General features: G+C 46.7%; 4 protein-coding genes across 4 annotated transcripts; 1 reads left to right on the forward strand and 3 right to left on the reverse strand.

The window, feature by feature from the left end:
• Nucleotides 1–1278: 1278 nt before the first annotated feature.
• Nucleotides 1279–24247, forward strand: pkd1l1 (polycystin 1 like 1, transient receptor potential channel interacting). The gene is made up of 50 exons (XM_076158350.1): nucleotides 1279–1490; nucleotides 2285–2419; nucleotides 2480–2544; nucleotides 3300–3471; nucleotides 3803–4042; nucleotides 4215–4347; nucleotides 4442–4645; nucleotides 4785–4966; nucleotides 5058–5261; nucleotides 5384–5547; nucleotides 5642–5914; nucleotides 6074–6118; nucleotides 6206–6424; nucleotides 6658–6837; nucleotides 6963–7040; nucleotides 7345–7487; nucleotides 7658–7778; nucleotides 7952–8075; nucleotides 8192–8384; nucleotides 8515–8571; nucleotides 8649–8945; nucleotides 9028–9285; nucleotides 9365–9478; nucleotides 9600–9751; nucleotides 9833–9933; nucleotides 10070–10277; nucleotides 10377–10460; nucleotides 10703–10910; nucleotides 17660–17772; nucleotides 17924–18023; nucleotides 18145–18267; nucleotides 18354–18527; nucleotides 18657–18843; nucleotides 18984–19081; nucleotides 19187–19659; nucleotides 19883–19967; nucleotides 20061–20219; nucleotides 20288–20406; nucleotides 20501–20611; nucleotides 20735–20843; nucleotides 20966–21045; nucleotides 21194–21301; nucleotides 21348–21651; nucleotides 21741–21845; nucleotides 22301–22441; nucleotides 22587–22721; nucleotides 23025–23198; nucleotides 23350–23511; nucleotides 23736–23900; nucleotides 23997–24247. Exons 1-50 carry the CDS (start codon nucleotides 1279–1281, stop codon nucleotides 24120–24122), a joined length of 7917 nt encoding a protein of 2638 aa, XP_076014465.1. The 3' UTR covers nucleotides 24123–24247.
• Nucleotides 11098–12599, reverse strand: LOC143006819 (cerebellin-1-like). The gene is made up of 4 exons (XM_076158119.1): nucleotides 12308–12599; nucleotides 12150–12212; nucleotides 11685–11813; nucleotides 11098–11434 (listed from the first exon to the last, which is right to left on the reverse strand). The coding sequence occupies exons 1-4, from the start codon at nucleotides 12546–12548 to the stop codon at nucleotides 11154–11156; spliced, it is 714 nt and encodes a 237-aa protein (XP_076014234.1). The 5' UTR covers nucleotides 12549–12599; the 3' UTR covers nucleotides 11098–11153.
• On the reverse strand, nucleotides 12865–14317 carry LOC143006790 (cerebellin-1-like). Its single transcript, XM_076158075.1, has 4 exons — nucleotides 14107–14317; nucleotides 13949–14011; nucleotides 13450–13578; nucleotides 12865–13199 (listed from the first exon to the last, which is right to left on the reverse strand). Exons 1-4 carry the CDS (start codon nucleotides 14315–14317, stop codon nucleotides 12916–12918), a joined length of 687 nt encoding a protein of 228 aa, XP_076014190.1. The 3' UTR covers nucleotides 12865–12915.
• On the reverse strand, nucleotides 14629–16043 carry LOC143006966 (cerebellin-1-like). The gene is made up of 4 exons (XM_076158346.1): nucleotides 15833–16043; nucleotides 15675–15737; nucleotides 15212–15340; nucleotides 14629–14968 (listed from the first exon to the last, which is right to left on the reverse strand). Exons 1-4 carry the CDS (start codon nucleotides 16041–16043, stop codon nucleotides 14685–14687), a joined length of 687 nt encoding a protein of 228 aa, XP_076014461.1. The 3' UTR covers nucleotides 14629–14684.
• Nucleotides 24248–24410: the final 163 nt, after the last annotated feature.

Genomic DNA, 24410 nt, shown 5'->3' on the forward strand with positions numbered 1-24410 from the left:
ACACATTCTGAGGAGGTTTTGCACTTTTCAGAGCGACAGCGTGGATATAACCTGCACAAATATTAATCTGGATAAGATACTTCATCTGTCCATGCTTGAAATCATAAACTTCTCCTAAAAATATGCAACAAAAGGTCAAATCCTTTTGGATAAATGCTTTAATATTCCGTGCAAACAGCTTGTATTGAGGAATATACCTGAAAAAAGTAAGTAGGCGACGCCAGGCATTGATTAACCCAAAGAGATCAACTTGATGTGTGCTTTATGTTACCATGGAGGCATTTGAGTGGGTTAGAGAAAAATAAGAATATGACTAAATGCTTATGTAACTCATACTGTATGTTCCATTAATTTGTCTGGACTAAACACAACTTAATCAGCAGATAAATCAGGCTAAGCTGCTCTCTAAACTGCATTCTGATATCGAGATAATTTGTCCCAGTGACATAAGAAAACACACGCGTGCTTCTCTGAACACACAGCAGCCAGTAACAATATAGGAGATTAAATGAAATATACGTTGTTGGAACACATTCATGACCTCGGTGGGATTTTACCACGTTGCAGTCCCGATTTAGCAGTTGTCATATTCGCATGAAACGCTTTAAGTGGAACATAGGAGGAATAGAAGCATAAGAGGTATAGAGGATATAAGAGTGACGCATTATAATCCATAAAATCTTAATCAAACACAGTGGCAGATTGTGTTCATGACGTATTTATAGAGTTAGTCAATCGTGGTTATTTTGAGCTTTCAGGCTAAGTGTGTATTTGTGATTACAGTTCTTACTTCATATTGTAGTATTCTGTTTACACACTTTGCCCAAATGTTGAGGCAGGATTTAAACTATAAACTGTGTCGTAAATCTCGCCTCCGTCGGTATACACCGTAAAATTACGTTATATGAAAGAGGAACAAAGGTCACAATAGAGCCCCGCCAGTAGGAAAAGACTACATATGCAGGATTTTCTCACGCTACATTTAAATTCCGCATCCTCGCGTTTATTACACGGTTTGCATTAAATCAACGTGACATAAAGAGTGCGAGTCTGCAGTGAAACCATCCTTCCTTCTTCACACCGCTGATCTGCATACAAACACTCGCTCTGCTCGCTTTGCAAACAGGGCCCGCGGTGTCATTGAACGCCTCATTGCACCTTCACGCGCTCACTTTCGGACCGTGGAAGTCCAGACTAAGACGCAGCCTATCGGCCCGGTCGCATCCCGGGTATCTGAGCTCTGCTGCGGCCTCGGTGCGTCAACTTCACCGCGCGGCCATGTTGACCGTGTTCGTGTTCGTGTTCGCCTTCAACTTCATCGTCACGGCGCCGTTTTCTCCGCGCTCGTCTGCGGCGTTTCCTCCGCCACAACACGGGGGTTCTCCGGTGCTCGCGGGGCGCGTTGACCCCAGCGACGCCGCGCTGTACGCACCCGTGGGTGCCCGTGACCTTGACCCCGTAACCTGCGCTGCACGCTGCCGGGACGAAGGGTAAGATGGGGGGGACGGGGACGGAGAGCAGCTGCTGCGTCCGTTCAGGCTTCAAGAGATTCTAATTACGCTTTAATTTTTATTATAACTTATTATTTTTCTGCTTTTATAGAGACACGTAGCGTTTTTGACCCAACGTGGTGATCAACATGTATTTTTAAAATTATACCGACACAATATTTTCGCAGCTGTTTCTCTCTGCTCATCAGGGAATCATGTCAAATAACACGTCTGAACACACGAACACGTATTGCCTCTTTAAAATACAGCATATTAGGATTTATATGTCTAAATTCTCATCTCTTCTTTCCTCTAAGAAAAATCTGATGATAATCTCCTGACCCTTATCTTTGTAAAGAATGTGGTTTATCTGCTAAACATTGATTTTTGGGCCCTTATGTTGAGGGGTTGTTGGTTTACCTTTGCTAAGAGAAAACAAACCTTTTTCTAACAGTTCACTCAGTGCAGTGCTGCAGACAAAGAGAGTCAAAGTTCCCCTCAAGTGAAATAATTTAAGATATTATGGGGCCTTGTTTTGTTTTGAACATGTCAAGATGAACCAATAACCTGGACAAGTGTGTGTGTGTGTGTGTGTGTGTGTGTGTGTGTGTGTGTGTGTGTGTGTGTGTGTGTGTGTGTGAGTGGGTGAAAGTAGTGACTGTCCAGGATTTGTAAATGTAATCTTGTTCTTGTATTCGATTGATTGAGTCTGTCTCTGTTCTCTATGTGGATGTAAATTCATTCTTTAAATGTGTTTCTGTGCAGACTGTAAATTTTCACAATTGTTGTTGAAGATACCAGGTTGCAGCTCCGACCTTAGAGACTTGTTACTGTGGCAACCAGCTACATGGCTTGTTGACCAACGAGTGCTTCAATGCATCTTCACATAAAACAGCAGAAGGTGTTCTGGGACAAAGTAATGAGCAGAGGTGAGACTTTCTATTCTATTGTGTTCTGCACTTCACTCACTTGGTTTCCTTTTCAAACAGAGTGCAGGCTGGGAAGATTTCCACTGTGTCCAGAAACTTGGCCCGCAGCCTCCATCAGCCTGCAGGTCAGCGGCTGCTTTTATTCCTGTTAATCTGATTCTCTATGTGCATTATTTAGTGTTTTGGACTTTTTGTGTGATGTAGGTTATTTTTCTACTTAGTTTAAGGTATTTTCGCAGCATTGCTTGTATGAGATATAGTATTTAAATTGTATGTATTATTATTATTATTATTATTAATAACAGTATTTCAAACTGTCTTAAGTTGTGTAATGGAAACAAATCTAAAACATAGAAAGTACAATATTACTCAATAAATGCTGCATAAATATAGTTATTCATATATTATATTCAGTTTATCAAACTTCATTATTATGACAGTATAAAAGCAAATGTGTATGATTGATCCAGATCCTATTTAAAAAAAAAGTATTTGCAGAGAATCACTTTGCTATCCTGTGATGAACAATATTTAATCCAGGATGTTGGTATTATTTTAAAACGGGGATTTACACAATGAGAACAAATATTTAAATACAATAATTAATGTTAAACATACAGTATTTATTGAATTTTTGCACCAATCATAGTAGATCATAGAATAGTTTCCTATTCCCTGATCAGAAGTTTCAATCAAGAGTTTTTTGGGGGAAACCCTAGAAGTCAAAATTCACACTGTGTCATTGTATTAGATTGGATTGTTTTTATGTAATGTATGTATGTATGTATGTATGTTTTTAAGTGTTATTCTTGTCTCTTTTTGTGATGGATAATAAGTGACAGATGACACAAAGAGAGCCTAATATCTGTTTTGCCCCCAGCTGTGAGGATTTTTGCAGTGAAGCCAGTTTATCCCACAAATACAGATATCACACTCCTGGCTGTGGCTGATGCACCAGATGGAGCTGTTGAGTTCCTCTGGTACTTTGGAGACTCCAGACCCATCAGAACCACCTCAGGGAGCGTCACCAAACGATACCACAGACCCGGCAGGTACACAACTTATATGTTTATTCACTATGTACCCATTTCTATTTAAATCTCATATAAGCTCATTATTTATTATGTTAACTGGCAAAGCTGAAGGAAAATGTAATGTTTTTTTTCTCTAAATGAGAGTCAAGTGCTAAAATATCCCTAGTGCTAATTGCTTTGTCATCAAAATTGTTAGTATTTCTTGCATAAAGATACTTGGTATATTGATATTTTTCGAATGGCATATATGCACAAGTAGCATTTAATCAATTTTTTTAATCTCTGCAGACTCTGGATACTTGAGTTTAATAGTAGTATAGTATTCAGTTTCCTCACCTTGTTCTTGCAGGTACGATGTCGTTGTAGTGATGTGCAGAGGCCTGATCTCTGTGACCTCCGAAGTCTTCCCCCTGGTGGTCCAGAGAGCGGTGCAGGTCAACCGGCTGGTCCATCGGGCTTCAGTCCTGCAAAACCAAACGGTATCCGTGAGTTGCCGGGTCAACGCCGGGACCGATCTTACCTTCCTGTGGAACTTTGGAGACGGAGTGTCCAGGCCAGGACAGAGCACCGAACATCACGTGTTCCACAGGTGAGGCAGAGTCTGGTCCCTTCCATTCCTTCATCCAAGGGCCTGAATTCCTTCTCTTGGCATCTCCTCGTCTAACAAACCCAGATATGATTTTATGGTTTACACTGAAACCATTAAATCTGTATAAATATTCCTTACATCGTTTCAATTATGAATACATATTTACTTTCAGGGTGGGAGAGTTCAGACTGGATGTGATTGTGTCCAACCTGGTCAGCTCTGCATCTCTGAGCAGTCACATCTTTGTAGTGGATCGGCCTTGTCAGCCTCCTCCAGTCAAAAACATGGGCCCTCTCACGCTAAAGGTACATTTCACCATTTTAACACCTTCATGCATGTGATGTAGATGGTTAAACTGATAGAGACTGAGGTCATTCTTGTTTTCCCTCTCGTCTCCAGGTGCACAGGTATGAGGTAATCCGTCTCGGGGTGACCTACGAGACAGACCTGGACTGCGACCTATCAAAGGGTCTTCACTACACCTGGACTTTGTACGACTCTGCAGGCGGGGTTGTCCTTCTGCCTGCCATAGACACACACAGACAGAGCGTCACCCTGCCCGGCTTCCTCCTGCACTATGACACCTACACTGCCATTGCCAGGGTGAGAACCTGCAGAGAAGCCATCACACTTTACAACATGAATCCATAAGTGTTTGGCCAGGAAAGAGTCTGCATCCAGTAATGTTAAATTTGTAATTTGAGAGATTTAGGACTCATTTCATCACCATTTCTTTGTTCAGGTTCAGGTGGTCGACAGCGTTGTGTACAGCAACTACAGCGTGAGAGTCCAGGTGTTGCCCAGCCCTCCTGTGGCCTCCATCCAGGGCGGCACTAACATCTTCATCAATAGAAGGAACACCACTGTGATAACTCTGGACGCTCGGAGATCTCACGACCCCGATTTCCCCACGAAGACACTCAGGTACGCAAACAGGACACACTGCTGGGAACCTTCACAGAACTCCAGCGAGGTTAACATATATTTCTGATGATGTCTTTCTAAATATCCACAGCTACAGCTGGAAGTGTAAACCAGTCAGCTCCATCGTCAGCTCCTGTTTCCACCTGCACATTCCCACTTCCTCCTCCGTGCTCACATTTCCTGCCAGCCTCCTAAAACACAACTTTGACCAGTTTCAGTTCACGCTCACCGTCCACAGCGGAGAGCGTTCGTCTTCATCTGAGACCTTCCTCACAATAACGCCAAACCTGATCGGGTGAGAGTTAAAGACCACTTCCCCCCCAATTCCGACCACTAGGTCCCATCAGGACGAGTCGCTCAATTCTACTTTCAAGCAAATTCTACCAAATCACATCTACCTGTTTGGTTCCGATGCAGGAAGGTCAGGGTTCATTGCGACCTGTGCCAAGGGGGGCAGGTGAACTGGGATCAGGCTTTCTCTGTCAGCGCTCTGTGTGAAGGCTGTGATGTTTCCCCAAAACTGGTCCACTACAGCTGGAGCCTCTACCTGGTCAACGCCTCCTCCAAACCTGCAATAGAAGGTAAAAGCACACACGTTCATAATGGAATTGTGGATTGACTCTCTGAATATTTATTTTTCTGTATGTGTTTCTTAACTTAATTGTTTTGTTCCAGTCCCGTTTTGTTACACAGTCGATCTCAGCGCTCCATCCAGAATCATGGCTGCTCCTCCTGCTCCCGGTCGTGTTCCCGGAGCTCCCACCTTGCATCCGACAGCCACAGACTCATCCCAGTTTACCCGCCGGACCGCCACCCACACCTCAGCTCCTGCTCTCCCGACGGAGAATGCTCCCGAACCTCCAGCCAGAGAGCCTCAGCGAGATCCAAACCGAGCTCACAGCCGGACATCCTTCCCTTCCCGTTCCAGGCATAGACAATCCCAAAGAGGTCATGCCTGGGATATGAGAGCCACAGAATCCCAGGGGACAAATAGCTTCATTCTACATAGCAAAATACAAAATATAACCTCCTCACTAAACACGACATCTTCAGTTTCCACCTTAAACAATGTTTCCGTTGCTACAAATCCTGAATCCTCCTCTACAGGGAACTCATCTCCACACATCAGCATGATAGGAACAGATGGGTCAGGTAAGATTAAGTTTAGAATCTGAATTATTACATCTTTGAAAGAGTCTATACGGTGTATTTTCAACCACTTCCCCTTTCTGTGTGCAGGAGAGGAGCCCTTCTATCCTCCTGTGGGAGAATCTGACCCTCCGGGGCCTCTGCACACACTCTCTGAATACCCCCCACATATCCATGACAATGACAGCGTCCTGTATTCAGACGCCTTTGTCCGGAGCGATGTTATCAGCGAGCTCTCTATTGAGTCCGACTCCTCTTCCGACTGGGACTTTCCCGTACCGGAGAGCGGCGAACTGGGAGTCCCACTGGGTGAGGAAGAAAGGGGAAGGAGGTGGAGGGTTTGATGGATCCACCAACCTTCCCACCTGATCGTCCATTAAAGCTGATTTCCTCTCAGATTCAGGTTTTGACGATCCTTTCCTGGGTGCAGAAGAGGGAGATCCAGGGATTTCAGCCGGAAGACCCACAGGTACTTACAGTATCTTCTAAGTGTGTGTGAAATGTGTGTGTGTGGTTGTTTATTGTCTGGTGTGTGTTCCCAGGTGTGGATGGGGAGATGTCGAGTCCGGGAGGCGACTCTGTTTTCGATTCAGCTTCAGAAGAGGACCAGGGGAGCGATCTGCTGGATTCCAGGCCTGCCCCAGTGTCCCATGAGCAAACGCTGCTGGACTTACCAAGAGACGCAGTAGATAAAGTCTCTTTTGAGTCTTACACTTACACAGGTACGTCATCCAGGAATCCCACATTTACACATTTTCCTTCAGTCTCTGGTCATATCTCTCTCTCTCTCTCTCTCTCCCTCTCTCTCTCCCTCTCTTTCTCTATCTCTCTCTCCCTCTCTCTGCAGGACTCTCCTCCTCTCTGCTGAGCTTCCGGCCCTTCAGTCTGAGGCCGGGGAGCCGATACATGCTGAAGGTCACGGCCAGTGAGTCTCAGAGTGAATTTCTCAGCTCAGTCTCAGATGTTTTGTTATCCTCCCTCATTTTTACAGTGTGCTGTAATAGGGAGTGTTTGTTGAACATTTACAAAGTTTCTTTCAATTTCATGGCAGCAAATAGACAGAAATTGTAAAAAAGGTGTGTGTGTGTGTGGGGGGGGGGCAAGTAGATGAGCTTCAGGTTTTCATGCAGTGTGCACAGCAGCGTTATATGCAGTGGTAGTGGTTTTCTATGTAAAACTAAACTGCTTGGTTTGGATTTTAACACTGTTTCTGTTTCGGTTGAACTCAGAATCTGATGGCAGGTTTCTGGGTCGGACGCAGTTCTTCTTAGCAACCAACGCTGGCCCCAGAGGCGTGGCCTGCCAGGTGCAGCCAGAGGAAGGACTGGAGCTACACACACACTTCAGCATCTTCTGCACCTCAGGGAAGGAGGTATTTCTCACACAGACAAACACAAACACACACACAAGCAAACACTCACACATTCAATGAAATTCAAACAGAAATCACATTTTTAACCTGGTGTGTGTGTGTGTGTGTGTGTGTGTGTGTGTGTGTGTGTGTGTGTGTGTGTGTGTGCGTGTGTGTGTGTGTGTGTGTAGGATTTAGTGTATACATACAGCTTCAGCACAGGGGACAGACCCCGTAGGACGCTGTACCACGGGCGAGACTTCCAGTACTACTTCAACCTTCCTGCTGGTGACCCCGGGGATGACTACAAAGGCAAGAGACACACACACACACACACACACACACACACACACACACACACACACACACACACGCACACGCACACGAAACATTGATGATCACTATTACATTTTACAGAGATGCGTTATCAGGTATTTCCAGTGACTTCATTTTGATCGGTCTATTGATCGATGCTGTTTCCATAGTTACCATTTACACCGAGATCACAAGCGGCGGGTCTGGAGCAGCCACTAAGCCGTGTCCTGTCACTGTGCGAGTCCAGCCAAGCTTCCTCAGAGATGCTTCTTCTTCTTCTCCTGATCTGGAACTGTAAGCCAAACAATCATTACCTCTTCGTCTCTCATCACCCTCCTCTTACACGTGTGTAACCTAGTCATACTGTGTGATGTTGTGTTATTCGTCTGTCTGTCTGTCTCTCTCTCCAGGTCAGAATCGGGTCTGAGGAACCTGTCGGCTCTCGTGCAGCTCGGAAACACTTTGGAGATCCGTCACTACGTCGCTCTCCTCTCCGGCGTCCTGAACAGACTCAGCCTGGATGCCGGCGGCGACACACACAAGCAGAGACGCCTGCGCAACACACTCATTCGCACAATGTGTGAGGTTGAGATCACTGACCAGGTACACACACACACACACACACACACACACACACACACACACACACACACACACACACACACACACACAGTAGGCTTAGAGTTGGATGTGCACTTGTCCACCTTTTGTGCCATTTTGATTTCACCTCTAGGTGTCGCTGGACGATACCATCTGCATTCTCAAAGGTCTTTTACACGTTACACATCAGGTGGGTGGACACACACAAACACACACACACTAATAGAGACTTTGATAAAGACTGATTAGGTATCTCTTCCTGTTTAGGTAACATTAGCGAGCGCCAGACGAGTGACGGCTCACGTTCAGCAGGTTTCCCAGCTCGGCGTTCCAGTTGGGTACCGCCTCGACCTGAGTTCTCTGGACACACTGGTCGCTCTGCTCTCGTACAGCCTGCAGGCCGCCGCATCCAAACACAACCCCACAGCTGAAACACCACACAATGATGACATCACGCCAGCAGGAGATACGACCCGTCCATCAGCGTCATCTACTTCTGCCAGACAGGAAAATGAGCTGAAGCTTGTTAGTGACATTCTGCAGGCTGCTTCAGATCTGATGTCTGTGAGTAAAACGAGCCTGATCTACATACTTCCACCTTTCTACCTGCACGTTTCTCTTTGCTGATGTTCCCCTCGCGTTTCAGAAATACATCCTAACCAGCAAGACGCAGGAGCTCAGCGTCGGCACTTTTCCCATGATGCTCTACGCCAAATACCAGAACCGAACCCCGGCAATCATCAGCAGTGACACCACCGCGTTCTTCCTGCCGCCCTCCCTGATCCGGCTTCTGTTTGGTTCCGGCAGAGGAGAGACCGAGACCGAGCAGCGTGGACCATGCGTGCTCGGCGTGCTGACCGAGCTCGCCCTCAGTCCTTACACCCGGACGCACGCTGCCGCACAGGTGAGAGCAGCACAACACGCAGATGCTTTACAAATTCAAGTGGAGCAGTTATTCATCATTTGACTCCACTGACCTCCAGCTGAGCGGCCCGGTGGTTGACCTGAGTCTGTACGCGTGCAGCACGGGGAGAAAGATCCACGTCGGCCGTCTGGTTCAGCCAATCAACATCAGACTGAAGCGAAAACCACAAAACGTACGTTGCCCGGCACTTTCCTGTATGTTCAATGAACGATGGCGACCATTAATGTCAGTAAACTGGGATCCTGTAGGCGTTTTAGGCGTTCACGACTTGTAATCACATCCGTGCCGCACAGGGAACATCAGCGAGAGAGTTTGTCCTCCTGCGCAACCGAGTGAACTACCACAGCTTCAACATTACCCAGCAGCACTTGCAGCAGGCCGTCCAGCTGAGCTTGGCGTTCACACGGCCGCACAACGAGACGTTTCCCATCATGCTGCTCTTCAGGTTAGCCTCACATGAGTATCAGTGATAGTGATCTCAGGCAGCAGATCTGAACCTGTGAACCAAGTGTGCGTGTGCTCACAGGATGTTTGAGAGACCGACTCCCACTGTGTACCATCTGCAGAGGATTCACCACTGGGAGACCAACAACTCACTCATCACCCTGTCCCCATCATACCTCAGTGGCAAGGAACTCTTATTCATTAAAGAAAGTGTCAAACAGAAGTGGGAAAGGATTTAACTTGTATCTAAAGTCATTAAGTCTATATGATACCTGTCCCATTGAACGCTTACACGATTGAACATGTTGTGTAACTCCAGCAGCAGGAGTCGGGCACTTGGCTTTGCTCACTGCAGATTTTGGGAAGCGAGCTGGACCGAGGCAGGGGAGTCATCATCAGTCATCAGTCGGCTATGGTCTCTCACTGGTCGCCAGCCTGTGTTTGTCCTGGAACAGCCAGCAGAGAGCCTGGACGCGTCACGGCTGCAGGACGCAGCAAGCAGACACAAGTTCAGCAGTCAACTGCAGGTAGGTACAAGGGTCATAGGTCAAACTCAGACTTACATATTGATGACTCACATGAACTGATGGGTTCCTGGTCCTGGTCCTTGTTATCTGTCGTTTCAGTTGTGACCAGTTGAGGCCGCTGACGGTGCTGCAGCAGGAGATCCAGAGCGGCCATGACACAGCCAGTCTGGAGCCGAACCTGAGGTGAACCCTCACACGCTGCTCAGGGCAAATGTGACCAGGCATCCATATACAGCCTATCAGTAATAAATAAATGACTGATAACGATGTGAAATATGAAATATTACGAGGGGTTAAAGATGACTTGATCCATACTGTCATGGTTTTGAATATGGAAAGAGAATGTAACAGTTGAAGTCCAACAACTGCAGTCCTAATATGGAGATTTTTGAGTTTCGCCCTCCCTCCCTCCCTTCCTCCCTCAGTGTGTCCAGTGATCTGACAGTGGCTGGTGTGTTGGTGCTGTGTGTGTGTCTGTACGCTCTGGGTCTGGTGGCGTGTCGGAGAGCCGACGTCGCCTCAGCGGAGAATCTGAGGGTCCACTACCTTCCCGACAACTCTCCATCAGACCGCTACCTCTACGCTGTGACCGTCCACACCGGCCTCTGCTCTGCTGCCAGCATGAGTGCAAAGGTAAGACGGCTTGTCTTTACCAGCAACAAGCCAGTTTGGAGGATTTTGGTGATTTGCAGGTGGAAACACAACTAAGACACCTTTCATTCCTAAATGGTCACTCTGCATTGGAATGTACTGTCAGACATGAAGAATAATGAAACAGGTAAAACATACACTTTATAGAATATGAATGTCTATCCTGGTGTGTTGATGGAACCATGGCTTTATTTTGCTTTATGGTTGGTAATGCAAACTCTGAAGTTACAGAGGAAAGATCAGAAATCCGCTAAAAATGCTGTAATTTTCGGCGTTATCATACATTCCGTGGTTTGCAAGAAGAACAAGGTAGACGACGTCTCCTTGCTCCAGCTCCAGGACCACTCCATTAGATATGTGCTTATTGCCAAAGTGACCGCCATTGTTGTTATGCGTTATTTTCTTGCTGTTGTGAAAGATTGATACGCCGATCCAAAGAACCGACCGCGGGTCCATCACAGTGTATCTGAAGTAGTACGCTCCTCTGACAGGTGCAGTGAAGATCCCTGTCAGGGGAGAAAACCAATCACCTGTTAAAGGGTCAGTTGATTCTTCATGCAGAGCAGTATTCAGCACATGAAAACAACCATTAGAGGCTTTTGTGGGTGATGTGTAAAGCCTGGAAGTCTTGTTTTTGGGCACAGAGACTCTGGGTCCCTCCAGGCTTGGTTGTGTGAGCCTCTTCACCTTCAACAGTCACGTATCCTGTAGTGAGGAAGTGTAATTGTGGGTGGTTACAGAGGACATGATGATTACCTGTATCTGTGTTGTAGGCCTGACCAATGTTGGTGAAGACTTTGGTGAACTTCAGTGTGATCTCAGTATTGAAGGGTCCCACGTGTCCTGCATTAGTCAAACCCAATGAGAACGCCACCTTTGGTTGGCCTGTGGAATTTTGGAAGAAGCTTCATTAAAATACAGTTTCTGAACAAATGGCATATATTATTATAGTAATATTTAGTTTTTAAATATTGTCTGAGTTCACATGGAGCAACTGCACAACACTTTACTGTAGTGTGTTATGCAGCCTCTCTCTCTCTCTCTCTCTCTCTCTCTCTCTCTCTCTCTCTCTCTCTCTCTCTCTCTCTCTTTCACACAGGGCCACTTAAAAACGGGTAGCAAGCTGCAGTTGGCCCACGGGCCTTAGTTTGGCCACCCCTGATCTAAATCGTACAGACAAACATGATGTGATGAAATGTGATTTCTTGAATATTTACTTACCCTTATTATTCCCTCTGCTGGCATTCAGACTGGTCTGCACCTCACGCAGTTCTGATTCAAGAGCTGGGAATCAACAAGTAAATCATTTCAAAAAAGAAATATGTGAATACAAATTGAGATAAATCCATGCAGTGTAATGTGACTCATATTTGCCTCACCTGCGTTCTCCTGCTGCAGTTGGTCGATCAGGCTCCTGCTGGCCGTCTGCTCCTCTCTGAGCTCCAACATGGAGTCTCTTAACTCTTTCAGCTCAGACCTCCAGATGTCAAAGGGGTGATTGCTCTGGCTGCTGATGCTTTCCTGTCCACCCTTAACGCTCTGTGCTCCACTCTGAACCTCACTGTCTCCCCGAGCCCGCAGACAGAGCAGCAACACTAGCAGAGCCACAGCACTCCTCATTCTGAAATATCACCAAAATGGAGTCTGGCAGCTCTCACCTCTTTTATATGCCACCGTAGGGACATCGAACAGATAAGACAGAAGGTCATTGAAAGTTCAGGAGGATTGATGATTGATTATGAAGCGGATCCCTAATAAACAAAAGTGCAGTGACAGCAGCAGCCTTCACTGGACCAGCAGGGCAAAGTTAAAGCAGAAAGAACTGCAGGTTTGGTTGAAGAGTGAAAGTTTTATTGATATCTACAGTTAACCTCCAGTTCCCCTTCAGTCAGCTCACTCTATCATGGTGTAATTGAATAATCTGCTTCATAGGAAATGCTCACAAATGCTTTATTTTGCTTTATGGTTGGTAATGCAAACTCTGAAGTTACAGAGGAAAGATCAGAAATCCACTAAAAGTGCAGTAATTAGAGGTGTCATCATACAGTCTGTGGTTTACAGGAAGAACAAGGTAGACGACGTCCCCTTGCTCCAGCTCCAGGACCGCTCCATTAGATATATTCTTATGGCCGAAATTGAGGTCGTAATCGCTGTTATGCGTTATTTGCTTGCTGTTGTGAAAGAGTGAAACGCCCATCCAAACATCAGACTGCACGTCCATCATGGTGAATCTAAAGTAGTACGCTCCTCTGACAGGCGCAGTGAAGATCCCTGTCAGGGGAGAAAACCAATCACCTGTTAAAGGGTCAGTTGATTCTTCATGCAGAGCAGTATTCAGCACATGAAAACAACCATTAGAGGCTTTTGTGGGTGATGTGTAAAGCCTGGAAGTCTTGTTTTTGGGCACAGAGACTCTGGGTCCCTCCAGGCTTGGTTGTGTGAGCCTCTTCACCTTCAACAGTCACGTATCCTGTAGTGAGGGAGTGTAAGTGTCGGTGTTGACAGAGGTGATGGTGATTACCTGTATCTGTGTTGTAGGCCTGACCAATGTTGGTGAAGACTTTGGTGAACTTCAGTGTGATCTCAGTATTGAAGGGTCCTAAGTGTCCTGCATTAGTCAAACCCAATGAGAACGCCACCTTTGGTTGGCCTGTGGAATTTTGGAGGAAGCTTCATTAAAATACAGTTTCTGAACAAATGGCATATATTATTATAGCAATATTTAGTTTTTAAATATTGTCTGAGTTCACATGGAGCAACTGCACAACACTTTACTGTAGTGTGTTATGCAGCCTCTCTCTCTCTCTCTCTCTCTCTCTCTCTCTCTCTCTCTCTCTCTCTCTCTCTCTCTCTCTCTCTCTCTCTCTCTCTCTCTCTCTCTCTCTCTCTTTCACACAGGGCCACTTAAAAACGGGTAGCAAGCTGCAGTTGGCCCACGGGCCTTAGTTTGGCCACCCCTGATCTAAATCGTACAGACAAACATGATGTGATGAAATGTGATTTCTTGAATATTTACTTACCCTTATTATTCCCTCTGCTGGCATTCAGACTGGTCTGCACCTCACGCAGTTCTGATTCAAGAGCTGGGAATCAACAAGTAAATCATTTCAAAAAAGAAATATGTGAATACAAATTGAGATAAATCCATGCAGCGTAATGTGACTCATATTTGCCTCACCTGCGTTCTCCTGCTGCAGTTGGTCGACCCTGGCCGTCAGCTCCTCTCTGAGCTCCTGCAGCTCAGACCTCCAGATGTCAAAGGGGTGATTGCTCTGGCTGCTGATGCTTTCCTGTCCACCCTTAACGCTCTGTGCTCCACTCTGAACCTCACTGTCTCCCCGAGCCCGCAGACAGAGCAGCAACACTAGCAGAGCCACAGCACTCCTCATTCTGAAATATCACCAAAATGGAGTCTGGCAGCTCTCACCTCTTTTATATGCCACCGTAGGGACATCGAACAGATAAGACAGAAGGTCATTGAAAGTTCAGGAGGATTGATGATTGATTATGAAGCGGATCCCTAATAAACAAAAGTGCAGTGACAGCAGCAGCCTTCACTGGACCAGCAGGGCAAAGTTAAAGCAGAAAGAACTGCAGGTTTGGTTGAAGAGTGAAAGTTTTATTGATATCTACAGTTAACCTCCAGTTCCCCTTCAGTCAGCTCACTCTATCATGGTGTAATTGAATAATCTGCTTCATAGGAAATGCTCACAAATGCTTTATTTTGCTTTATGGTTGGTAATGCAAACTCTGAAGTTACAGAGGAAAGATCAGAAATCCACTAAAAGTGCAGTAATTAGAGGTGTCATCATACAGTCTTTGGTTTACAGGAAGAACAAGGTAGACGACGTCCCCTTGCTCCAGCTCCAGGACCGCTCCATTAGATATATTCTTATGGCCGAAATCGCGGTCGTTATCGCTGTTATGCGTTATTTGCTTGCTGTTGTGAAAGAGTGAAACGCCCATCCAAACATCAGACTGCACGTCCATCATGGTGAATCTAAAGTAGTATGCTCCTCTGACAGGCGCAGTGAAGATCCCTGTCAGAGGAGAACTCCTGTTAAAGGTTCAGTTGATTCTTCATGCAGAGCAGTATTCAGCACATGAAAACAACCATTAGAGGCTTTTGTGGGTGATGTGTAAAGCCTGGAAGTCTTGTTTTTGGGCACAGAGACTCTGGGTCCCTCCAGGCTTGGTTGTGTGAGCCTCTTCACCTTCAACAGTCACGTATCCTGTAGTGAGGGAGTGTAAGTGTCGGTGTTGACAGAGGTGATGGTGATTACCTGTATCTGTGTTGTAGGCCTGACCAATGTTGGTGAAGACTTTGGTGAACTTCAGTGTGATCTCAGTATTGAAGGGTCCCACGTGTCCTGCATTAGTCAAACCCAATGAGAACGCCACCTTTGGTTGGCCTGTGGAATTTTGGAGGAAGCTTCATTAAAATACAGTTTCTGAACAAATGGCATATATTATTATAGCAATATTTAGTTTTTAAATATTGTCTGAGTTCACATGGAGCAACTGCACAACACTTTACTGTAGTGTGTTATGCAGCCTCTCTCTCTCTCTCTCTCTCTCTCTCTCTCTCTCTCTCTCTCTCTCTCTCTCTCTCTCTTTCACACAGGGCCACTTAAAAACGGGTAGCAAGCTGCAGTTGGCCCACGGGCCTTAGTTTGGCCACCCCTGATCTAAATCGTACAGACAAACATGATGTGATGAAATGTGATTTCTTGAATATTTACTTACCCTTATTATTCCCTCTGCTGGCATTCAGACTGGTCTGCACCTCACGCAGTTCTGATTCAAGAGCTGGGAATCAACAAGTAAATCATTTCAAAAAAGAAATATGTGAATACAAATTGAGATAAATCCATGCAGCGTAATGTGACTCATATTTGCCTCACCTGCGTTCTCCTGCTGCAGTTGGTCGACCCTGGCCGTCAGCTCCTCTCTGAGCTCCTGCAGCTCAGACCTCCAGATGTCAAAGGGGTGATTGCTCTGGCTGCTGATGCTTTCCTGTCCACCCTTAACGCTCTGTGCTCCACTCTGAACCTCACTGTCTCCCCGAGCCCGCAGACAGAGCAGCAACACTAGCAGAGCCACAGCACTCCTCATTCTGAAATATCACCAAAATGGAGTCTGGCAGCTCTCACCTCTTTTATATGCCACCGTAGGGACATCGAACAGATAAGACAGAAGGTCATTGAAAGTTCAGGAGGATTGATGATTGATTATGAAGCGGATCCCTAATAAACAAAAGTGCAGTGACAGCAGCAGCCTTCACTGGACCAGCAGGGCAAAGTTAAAGCAGAAAGAACTGCAGGTTTGGTTGAAGAGTGAAAGTTTTATTGATATCTACAGTTAACCTCCAGTTCCCCTTCAGTCAGCTCACTCTATCATGGTGTAATTGAATAATCTGCTTCATAGGAAATGCTCACAAATGCTTTATTTTGCTTTATGGTTGGTAATGCAAACTCTGAAGTTACAGAGGAAAGATCAGAAATCCACTAAAAGTGCAGTAATTAGAGGTGTCATCATACAGTCTTTGGTTTACAGGAAGAACAAGGTAGACGACGTCCCCTTGCTCCAGCTCCAGGACCGCTCCATTAGATATATTCTTATGGCCGAAATCGCGGTCGTTATCGCTGTTATGCGTTATTTGCTTGCTGTTGTGAAAGAGTGAAACGCCCATCCAAACATCAGACTGCACGTCCATCATGGTGAATCTAAAGTAGTATGCTCCTCTGACAGGCGCAGTGAAGATCCCTGTCAGAGGAGAACTCCTGTTAAAGGTTCAGTTGATTCTTCATGCAGAGCAGTATTCAGCACATGAAAACAACCATTAGAGGCTTTTGTGGGTGATGTGTAAAGCCTGGAAGTCTTGTTTTTGGGCACAGAGACTCTGGGTCCCTCCAGGCTTGGTTGTGTGAGCCTCTTCACCTTCAACAGTCACGTATCCTGTAGTGAGGAAGTGTAATTGTGGGTGTTGACAGAGGTGATGGTGATTACCTGTATCTGTGTTGTAGGCCTGACCAATGTTGGTGAAGACTTTGGTGAACTTCAGTGTGATCTCAGTATTGAAGGGTCCTATGTGTCCTGCATTAGTCAAACCCAATGAGAATGCCACCTTTGGTTGGCCTGTGGAATTTTGGAAGAAGCTTCATTAAAATACAGTTTCTGAACAAATGGCATATATTATTATAGTGATATATTGACTGCACAACACTTTACTGTGTAAAAATTTAAATGTCTGAGGATCAAATAAGCCCGATAATGGCTCAATGGTTTATAAATGAATGTCATCGCTCTGGCTGCTGATGGTTCCGTGTCCATCTGTAACCTCGCCGTCTCCCCGAGCCCGCAGACAAAGCAGCAACACTAGCAGAGCCACAGCACTCCTCATTCTGAAATGTCACTATCATTGGAGTCTGGCTGCTTTTATATGCAACTGTAGGGAAATCTGACAGATGTCCCAATGAAACAGATGCTCATTGAAAGTTCAAGGAACATTGATGATTGATCATGAAGCTGGCCTTGGTTCCCCCCTGACAGAACAGCAGGAGGCGTCACATGAACTCTGCTACCATACAAGTACTGCAGTACTGGCAAAGGTGGTCAGGATTCAGTTAAAAGAGGAAATCCATTCTTTGATATTTTTCTATTTTTTTGTGTTCAATTTTCTTAATTCTTATTCTCCTAAATGTGTGTGTGTGAAACGGGCTCGTTAACAGGTTTACATCGTGCTGCATGGGGAAGACGGATCCTCACAGACTAAAGAACTCCCAGGAGAAGTCCCAGGATGCACTCTGTTTAAGAGGAACTCTCAGGACACCTTCATACTCAGGTAAAGCGTTTGCCAATGGGCTCAACTACAAATACTGAATCTTAAGTATCACTGGTTCTCAATCTAAGAGTTGGGACATTGCTTGGGACAGCAAACAGGCAGGAAACTTTGCAGCCCTGCTTCATGTTTCTGTCTGCGTCTGACTCCACAGTGCAGCGGACAGCCTGGGTTCACTGTGGGGGGTTCACATCTGGCACGACAACTCAGGACCGTCGCCGAGCTGGTACCTCAAACACGTGGCGGTGTCAGAGGTGCAGTATACCCACCTCTTGTGTGTGTGTGTGTGTGTGTGTGTGTGTGTGTGTGTGTGTGTGTGTGTACAGAATGCTCCCACCTTCAGTTCGGTGTTTGTTTTGTCTACTTTGAATGCAGGTGAACCCCGAGTACGTGAAGCGACGCTCTTGGCTGTTTGTGGGTCAGTGCTGGTTTTCCGTCCGTGAGGGCGACGGCGGCGTTGAGAGAACGATCCGGGTCTGCACTCGGGCCTTTACGGAGGTACGACCCCTGCAGAGGTATACAAACAATTATACACTGTGATGTCATACCGTCACATCAGCCACCAGCGTGTTGTTTCTCCGCAGTCGCTGCATCTCAAACTATCACACTACATGGCCGACTTCCACCTGTGGATGTCTGTGTACAGCTGCCCACATCCCACCTCCTTCACACACACTCAGAGGCTTAGTGTGTGTCTGCTGCTGCTGCTGGGATACGCAGGTGTGAACACACTGCTCATATCACAAATGGATAAGCAGGTGAGTCATTCAGATGTGCACAACCTGCATGACAGCTGCTTGTTTCCCAGAATGCCGCTGAGCGCGTCTGAGTGGCACGTCTTAGACACATTACCCATAATGCATTGGCTCCCGATCCCTTGTTTATAGTTACCGTTTGAGTTGGGCGTTCTCGACGTATCGGCTGTGTCTGTGGCGACGGGTGTATTGAGCGTGCTGGCAGTGTTGCCCGTGGCAACGATAATATCCTTCCTGTTCCGAATGCGAGAGGTCAAACCGGTGGCGTCAGGAAACTATCGCACAACGAGCACAAAGACTGACACTGACTGTTTAGAAGGTGAAATGTGAAGTTTATGTGCTCAACTTTCTCCTTTTCATATTTCAAATGTATTCTTTTTTACCCACATAATAATCATTACCTCCTCGTCTCTCTCTTCCTCTTCCTCTGGTGTGTTTGTCCTGCTCACATTCTTCCAGTAGACGCCGTATCCCTGAGTGACAGCGTGTTCCAGTCCCATCTGTCCTTGTTTGGTCTTCAGCAGTGGTTGCACGAAGCCTGGAAGTTGAAACATAAGGTTTGATTTAAAGCCGTTTGTCACCACACACAATAAGAAACACCTGTTTGTCTCTTTTCTCTTCTCGTTGTCATCACGTCCCCTTGTCATCCTGTCTTGCTGTAGGCCACGGATCTGGACTCGGTGTCCACTCAGAGTCTGGACAATAAAGACCTGAATGAGGAAGCGATGATCCGAAGGGATGAAGTGGTTAGGAAAGGGGACGGGGACTCTCTAGTGATCCAGACAGATCCTGTGAACACAAATCATCCTGGATCCCACAGAGATCTTCTAACAAACAGGACAGATGGAGACCCAGTCAGGGATCCGACTCCTCAGAAAGAGTTACAACAGCAAAGGACGCCGTTTGCCACTGAAAGAGACGAGAGCAGTTTGATAGAGACGCTCAAAAGCCAGGATCAGGGCGTGGAGATCCAGACGCAGAAGGATCCAGAGGGCCAAGGGACATCAGGGTCTGGATCTGAGGGCGTTTGTGGCCGAGTCAGAGGAACAACCAGATGGTGTCACCGCCTGGCCTGGGCGCTCTGTCTGCTGCTGGCCCTCTGCAGCCTGCTGCTCTGTGCACTGCTGGGAACAAGGTGAAGAGTTGATGTTGATTAGATTTACAAAAAAAATAGATCAGGTGTCATTGATTTGGTTTTAATATATAGCTTACTGTATTTGTTTGGAAAGGATGATCCCACTAATGTATCGGCAGAGTGGGTCACGCCCATTTGTTTTCATTTAGTGAGTTACCGGTGCTGTAACTCATGATGTGTGTGTGTGTGTGTGTGTGTGTGTGTGTGTGTGTGTGTGTATCAGGTTCAGCAGCAGTCAGGTTCTGCTGTGGACACACTCTCTGCTCTTCTCCCTCCTTTCTTGCATCTTCTTCATTCAGCCAGTCACGGTAAATAAACCCTAATCAATAAGTTCATATCAGCCATAAAATATGTCTAGTTAGAGCTTGAATAGATCGGTTGTTCTTCTTCTTCTTTCTCAGATCCTCATGGTGGCGGTGAGTGTGTGTTTGTGGTGCAGGGAAACAGAGGACTTCCACAGTTTCTCCTCTTTTGCCGAGTGTGAGATGGAAGCTTTGAAACTGTGGAGCCACGACGGCAACGACAGACCTCAGGAAAGATACTCAAGCCTTGAAACGAAGGTATGCCAACTCTATTCTATTCTATTCTTTTCTATCCTATTCTATCCTGAATTCTTTTTGTCCTGCAGCTGCGTGGAGCTCGTCAGCGAGCTCGTTATCTGCGTCTCGTGCATCCACCGGCTCCAGCTGAGTTGAAGAGAACTCGTGGGAAGAAACGAAAAGAGGCTCTGATCCATAAAACACTCAGGTGTGTGTGTGTGTGTGTGTGTGTGTGTGTGTGTGTGTGTGTGTGTGTTGAACCCGTATGAGCTAACCGACCTCTGGCTGTCTCTCTCATCCAGGGATTTGTCCGTCTGTGTTTCCATGCTCTTCCTCATTCTGTGTGTATCCTATGGAAGCTCCTTCGGTGACCATTATCACCTGAACAGAGCTCTCAGGAGGCACTTCACCAGGTAACTAACACACACACACACACACACACACACACACACACACACACACACACACACACACACACACACACACACACACTGCGATACTGTAAAACAACAACAACATCATTTGTCTTTACGTAGGGGACAGCATCACACATTCCTGTCGGTCCAAAAGCAGGAGGACTGGTGGAGGTGGACTCAGACCGGCCTGATTAATGTCCTGTACAAAGAAACATCTGCCACTGCAAAGGTGAGACGACCCTACAGGTCTGATGTCACGTCCTGCATCTTTCCCCTTTGTTTCATTAAATCATAACGTTATACGTAAATATAAACAGGAAGTGACGTCTGTCCCTCTCTGATGTTAAGCAGCAGTCACACATCGTGATTGGAGAGCCAGTCCTGAAGAAGACTGAGGTGTCCGGCTCAAACCTCTGCCAGGTAACGATGATGTCATGGGGCTTTGTGCTTTAAAGGCGCCATATTAGGTGTTTGACTGTTGTTCTGTCTCTGTTCTCAGGCTGTTCAGTCCGGTTCTGCTCGGGTTTCTAACGCGACAACTGATATTGCGCAAGAATGCCTTCGCTTGTTCTGGTCTAGGGGCGGAGCTGTGGCGTACCCGGGCTCTGATGTCACAGCTCCGCCGATATGCGGTCAGCTGGGATGCTACTCTGGGCCGAGCGATGTGGTCAGCTTAGGCCTCACAAGGTTAGAGGTCACACATTAACACACACTGACTCTGCTTTGTTTTGAGTGGGTTTGATTCTTCAGCACTCACCAACTCGATGACTTCACGTATGACGTCAGCATTTCTCCGCTGCAGGTCCGACGCTGCGTCCAAACTGAGGCTCCTGCGTTCGGGCGGCTGGGTGGGCAGACAGGCGGTGGTCCTCCTGGTCCAGATCACCTTATACAGCCCTGCGCTCAACTTGTTCAGCAGTGTGACTCTGCTCACGGAACAAAGCTCCGTCGGCGTGTTGCTTCCCTCTGCCAAAGTCCAGTCAGTGAGAGTTTACCACACGCCTGCGGTCAGGGACTATGTTATTATGGTCTGCCAGGTAAAATGCTCACAAAGTACATGAAGAAGACGGGCACAAGCACAAATCAGAAACCTTATCAATCTTATTCTGTGTTTGCGTCCTTCCAGCTCTGCTTCCTCGTCTTGTCTCTGCTGCAGCTCTGTCATCAAGTGTACTCCGCTGGGCAGCAAGGGCTGATGGGATACTGGAGGTCGCTCGGCAACTGGCTGGAGGTGCAAAAAAGAAAAGTGACACGTATGATGACGAAGTACATATAGGCTGTGAAAGATAACACACACCACACAGGGTACAAGGCAAATATGCACTAACACAGCCGCTGAACGCACAGTGAGTGGGTACACACACAAGAGAGAGAGAGAGAGAGAGAGAGAGAGAGAGAGAGAGAGAGAGAGAGAGAGAGAGAGAGAGAGAGAGAGAGAGAGAGAGAGAGAGAGAGAGAGAGAGAGAGAGAGAGAGAGAGAGAGAGAGAGAGAGAGAGAGAGAGAGAGAGAGAGAGAGAGAGAGAGAGAGCACAGTGACCAGCTGAAAGGGTGAAGTAACCTGCAGGTGTTAAACAAACGTTTGACAAATGACACAGAATACAAAATGCAAAGGTCATGTCGTCTGAGAATGAAATGAGCTTGATGAATCTCTCTCTCTGTCTCTCTCCCTCCCCCCCTCCCTGTAGGCCAGTCTGCTGGTGGCGACCCTTGCGTACTACGTTTACTACATCTGCCACGCCTCGATGACCATGGAGGCGGTGGAGCGTCTGCAGAAACGTGACCACAGAGGACAAGTTGATGTCAGCATCCTGGCAGCCTGGGAACAAGTGAGAGACGGGGGCGGGGCAGAGGGACAGAAACACAATATTTAGTCTCATACCTTCAGAAAGTCCATATTGTCATCTTATTGGATGTGAGGTTGACCACAGTGGCTGGCAGAGATGAAGACGCCCGTGTCCTTTACGTTTGCAGCACGTCCGCTGTCTTCGTGGCGCAGTGCTCTTCCTCCTAACCCTGAAGTGTGTGTCAGTGCTGAGGGCAAACAGGACTTTGGCTACACCCGCTTCCATCTTCACCCGCTCACTCTCCAGCCTCTTCTTGCCAACGGTAAAACAAAACAAAACAATCACAATGTAAGATACTAAATGTCCCCGATTGGCTTAAAGAAATGGATGAATAAATGGGTTGGGCAGAGACATGAGGGAGACATTTGTTGTTAGATTGACATGAATTGTGTTCATACTGTGGTGGATTTCAGGTGCTGTGTTATGATATTGGATCCCGCTGCACTTCTCTTATACGCCAGCAGATGGCAGCTGTATAAGTGCAACCAGGGACAAATACTTTCACATATAATCATGTTCAACTCTCTCTTCAACTCTCATGATGCTGATATAATCTGTCCTATAGCTCTCAGGGGCTATCCTGCTGGTGGCGCTGTCCTGTGCGGGAAACCTGACATTCGTACAAAAGTCCCGAGCACTCGCCGCTCTTCCTTGCCCCCAGCACACCCTGATCTCTCACCGCAGGGGTCTCAGGGGTCTCAGGGGCCTCAGCGCTCTCCGTCTGGCTTGGACAGCATTGGTGTGCATTCAGTCTTTGTCTTTGTGCACAGCCGAGTGGATGATGATTCACCTGCTGTACAACAAATCCATTCCAATATAACCAGATGAAGCTGACGGTTCTGTTCTGACAGCCACACGTCTTCTTTTTCTTCTTCCCCTTCTTCTTTTAGGTGATAGCGGTCGTGTCCTCGCTGGTAAAAAGTGCCAAGAGAGCTCGGAGCAGGAGAGATTTGTTTACCTTAGCGGAAACAGCCAGCTACATCAGACAGAGGGCCTCTTTGTTCACGGGCAAAACTAAACCAGGATGGACAGAAAACCAGCAGGAAGGGAGGGTGAGGACAACAAAAGAACAAAGAACAGAATGACAAGTTCACAACTGTATACTACAACAACAGCAACAACAGAAATGAACTTTCAAACTTCTGAATCAAGTCACCCTTGACGAAGAAACTGAACTGAATGTGCAAAATTGGTGGAGCGCCCTTTCTTAGCACCAGGCTTCTTCTTCTTCTTCACAATTGACCCTTAATTTAATGTTATTTTCTTTGTTTTTCAGATGTATTACCTTGAAGAGTTTGAAAGCTCAGTAGACGAGCTGTTGTTCAGACTGAACGCTCTCTCTAACAGCCTGCACCACACTCTGCCCCCCAAAGCCCACCAGTACAAGGAGGACAGTCCAGGCATGTCCCCCAGTCAGGACCCCTGCGATGTGGACATACAGGTGAGCCAGCGTCAGATTACACCTACAATGTTACAAATACTACATGTAAAACCAGCGTACATGCCAATACTGTTTGAATGTGTGTTTCTTTCGCAGAGCTTTGAAGAGACAACGCGTAGCGACCACACACACATCAGTGATTCAGCCACTCAAGCCCAGCGTACAGAGGTGGTGGTGGAGGTTCTGGTCCACGAGGAGCCTGGGGGACAAGGAGCCAGATGATGATGATAATGATGTCTTTGCCTAAAACATTACTGATCACTTGTAATCTGTTATGATGCCCAAATAAAACAACGTTCCCATTGCAGCATTGTGGGAAAAGGTCACTAAATAAAGGACGATGGGTTTCCATTCAACAAAACACTATGCGGCCTGCAGTTATGATCAATATTAGAAGGTCATTAATGAATGTTTTTAGGCCGGCGTGCTGTGTCGCCTTGTTTCAGGGGACATCAAGTTTCCATTTGGGTAATGTAAAAAGCTGACAACAACGTGAGCTATGCTGACAAC

The sequence above is a fragment of the Genypterus blacodes genome, unplaced genomic scaffold (genome assembly GCF_046128005.1).
Source record: "Genypterus blacodes isolate CSIRO-AG114 ecotype Tasmania unplaced genomic scaffold, CSIRO-AGI_Gbla_v1 ptg000076l_1, whole genome shotgun sequence".
In the NCBI taxonomy this organism is placed as follows: domain Eukaryota; kingdom Metazoa; phylum Chordata; class Actinopteri; order Ophidiiformes; family Ophidiidae; genus Genypterus; species Genypterus blacodes.

What these genes read in the sequence shown, in the direction of transcription:
- pkd1l1 (XM_076158350.1), top strand. Translation starts at nt 1,279, where the DNA reads ATGTTGACCGTGTTCGTGTTCGTGTTCGCCTTCAACTTCATCGTCACG. An exon ending in TCTTCTCCTGATCTGGAACT is followed by an intron (nt 8,076 to 8,191) that starts GTAAGCCAAACA and finishes CTCTCTCTCCAG; the next exon opens with GTCAGAATCGGGTCTGAGGA. An exon ending in AGTTCAGCAGTCAACTGCAG is followed by an intron (nt 10,278 to 10,376) that starts GTAGGTACAAGG and finishes CTGTCGTTTCAG; the next exon opens with TTGTGACCAGTTGAGGCCGC.
- LOC143006819 (XM_076158119.1), bottom strand. Translation starts at nt 12,548, where the DNA reads ATGAGGAGTGCTGTGGCTCTGCTAGTGTTGCTGCTCTGTCTGCGGGCT. An exon ending in ACTGCAGCAGGAGAACGCAG is followed by an intron (nt 12,213 to 12,307) that starts GTGAGGCAAATA and finishes GTTGATTCCCAG; the next exon opens with CTCTTGAATCAGAACTGCGT. An exon ending in GGCCTACAACACAGATACAG is followed by an intron (nt 11,435 to 11,684) that starts GTAATCATCATG and finishes CTCCCCTGACAG; the next exon opens with GGATCTTCACTGCACCTGTC.
- LOC143006790 (XM_076158075.1), bottom strand. Translation starts at nt 14,317, where the DNA reads ATGAGGAGTGCTGTGGCTCTGCTAGTGTTGCTGCTCTGTCTGCGGGCT. An exon ending in CAGCAGAGGGAATAATAAGG is followed by an intron (nt 13,579 to 13,948) that starts GTAAGTAAATAT and finishes AAAATTCCACAG; the next exon opens with GCCAACCAAAGGTGGCGTTC. An exon ending in GGCCTACAACACAGATACAG is followed by an intron (nt 13,200 to 13,449) that starts GTAATCACCATC and finishes CTCCCCTGACAG; the next exon opens with GGATCTTCACTGCGCCTGTC.
- LOC143006966 (XM_076158346.1), bottom strand. Translation starts at nt 16,043, where the DNA reads ATGAGGAGTGCTGTGGCTCTGCTAGTGTTGCTGCTCTGTCTGCGGGCT. An exon ending in ACTGCAGCAGGAGAACGCAG is followed by an intron (nt 15,738 to 15,832) that starts GTGAGGCAAATA and finishes GTTGATTCCCAG; the next exon opens with CTCTTGAATCAGAACTGCGT. An exon ending in CAGCAGAGGGAATAATAAGG is followed by an intron (nt 15,341 to 15,674) that starts GTAAGTAAATAT and finishes AAAATTCCACAG; the next exon opens with GCCAACCAAAGGTGGCGTTC.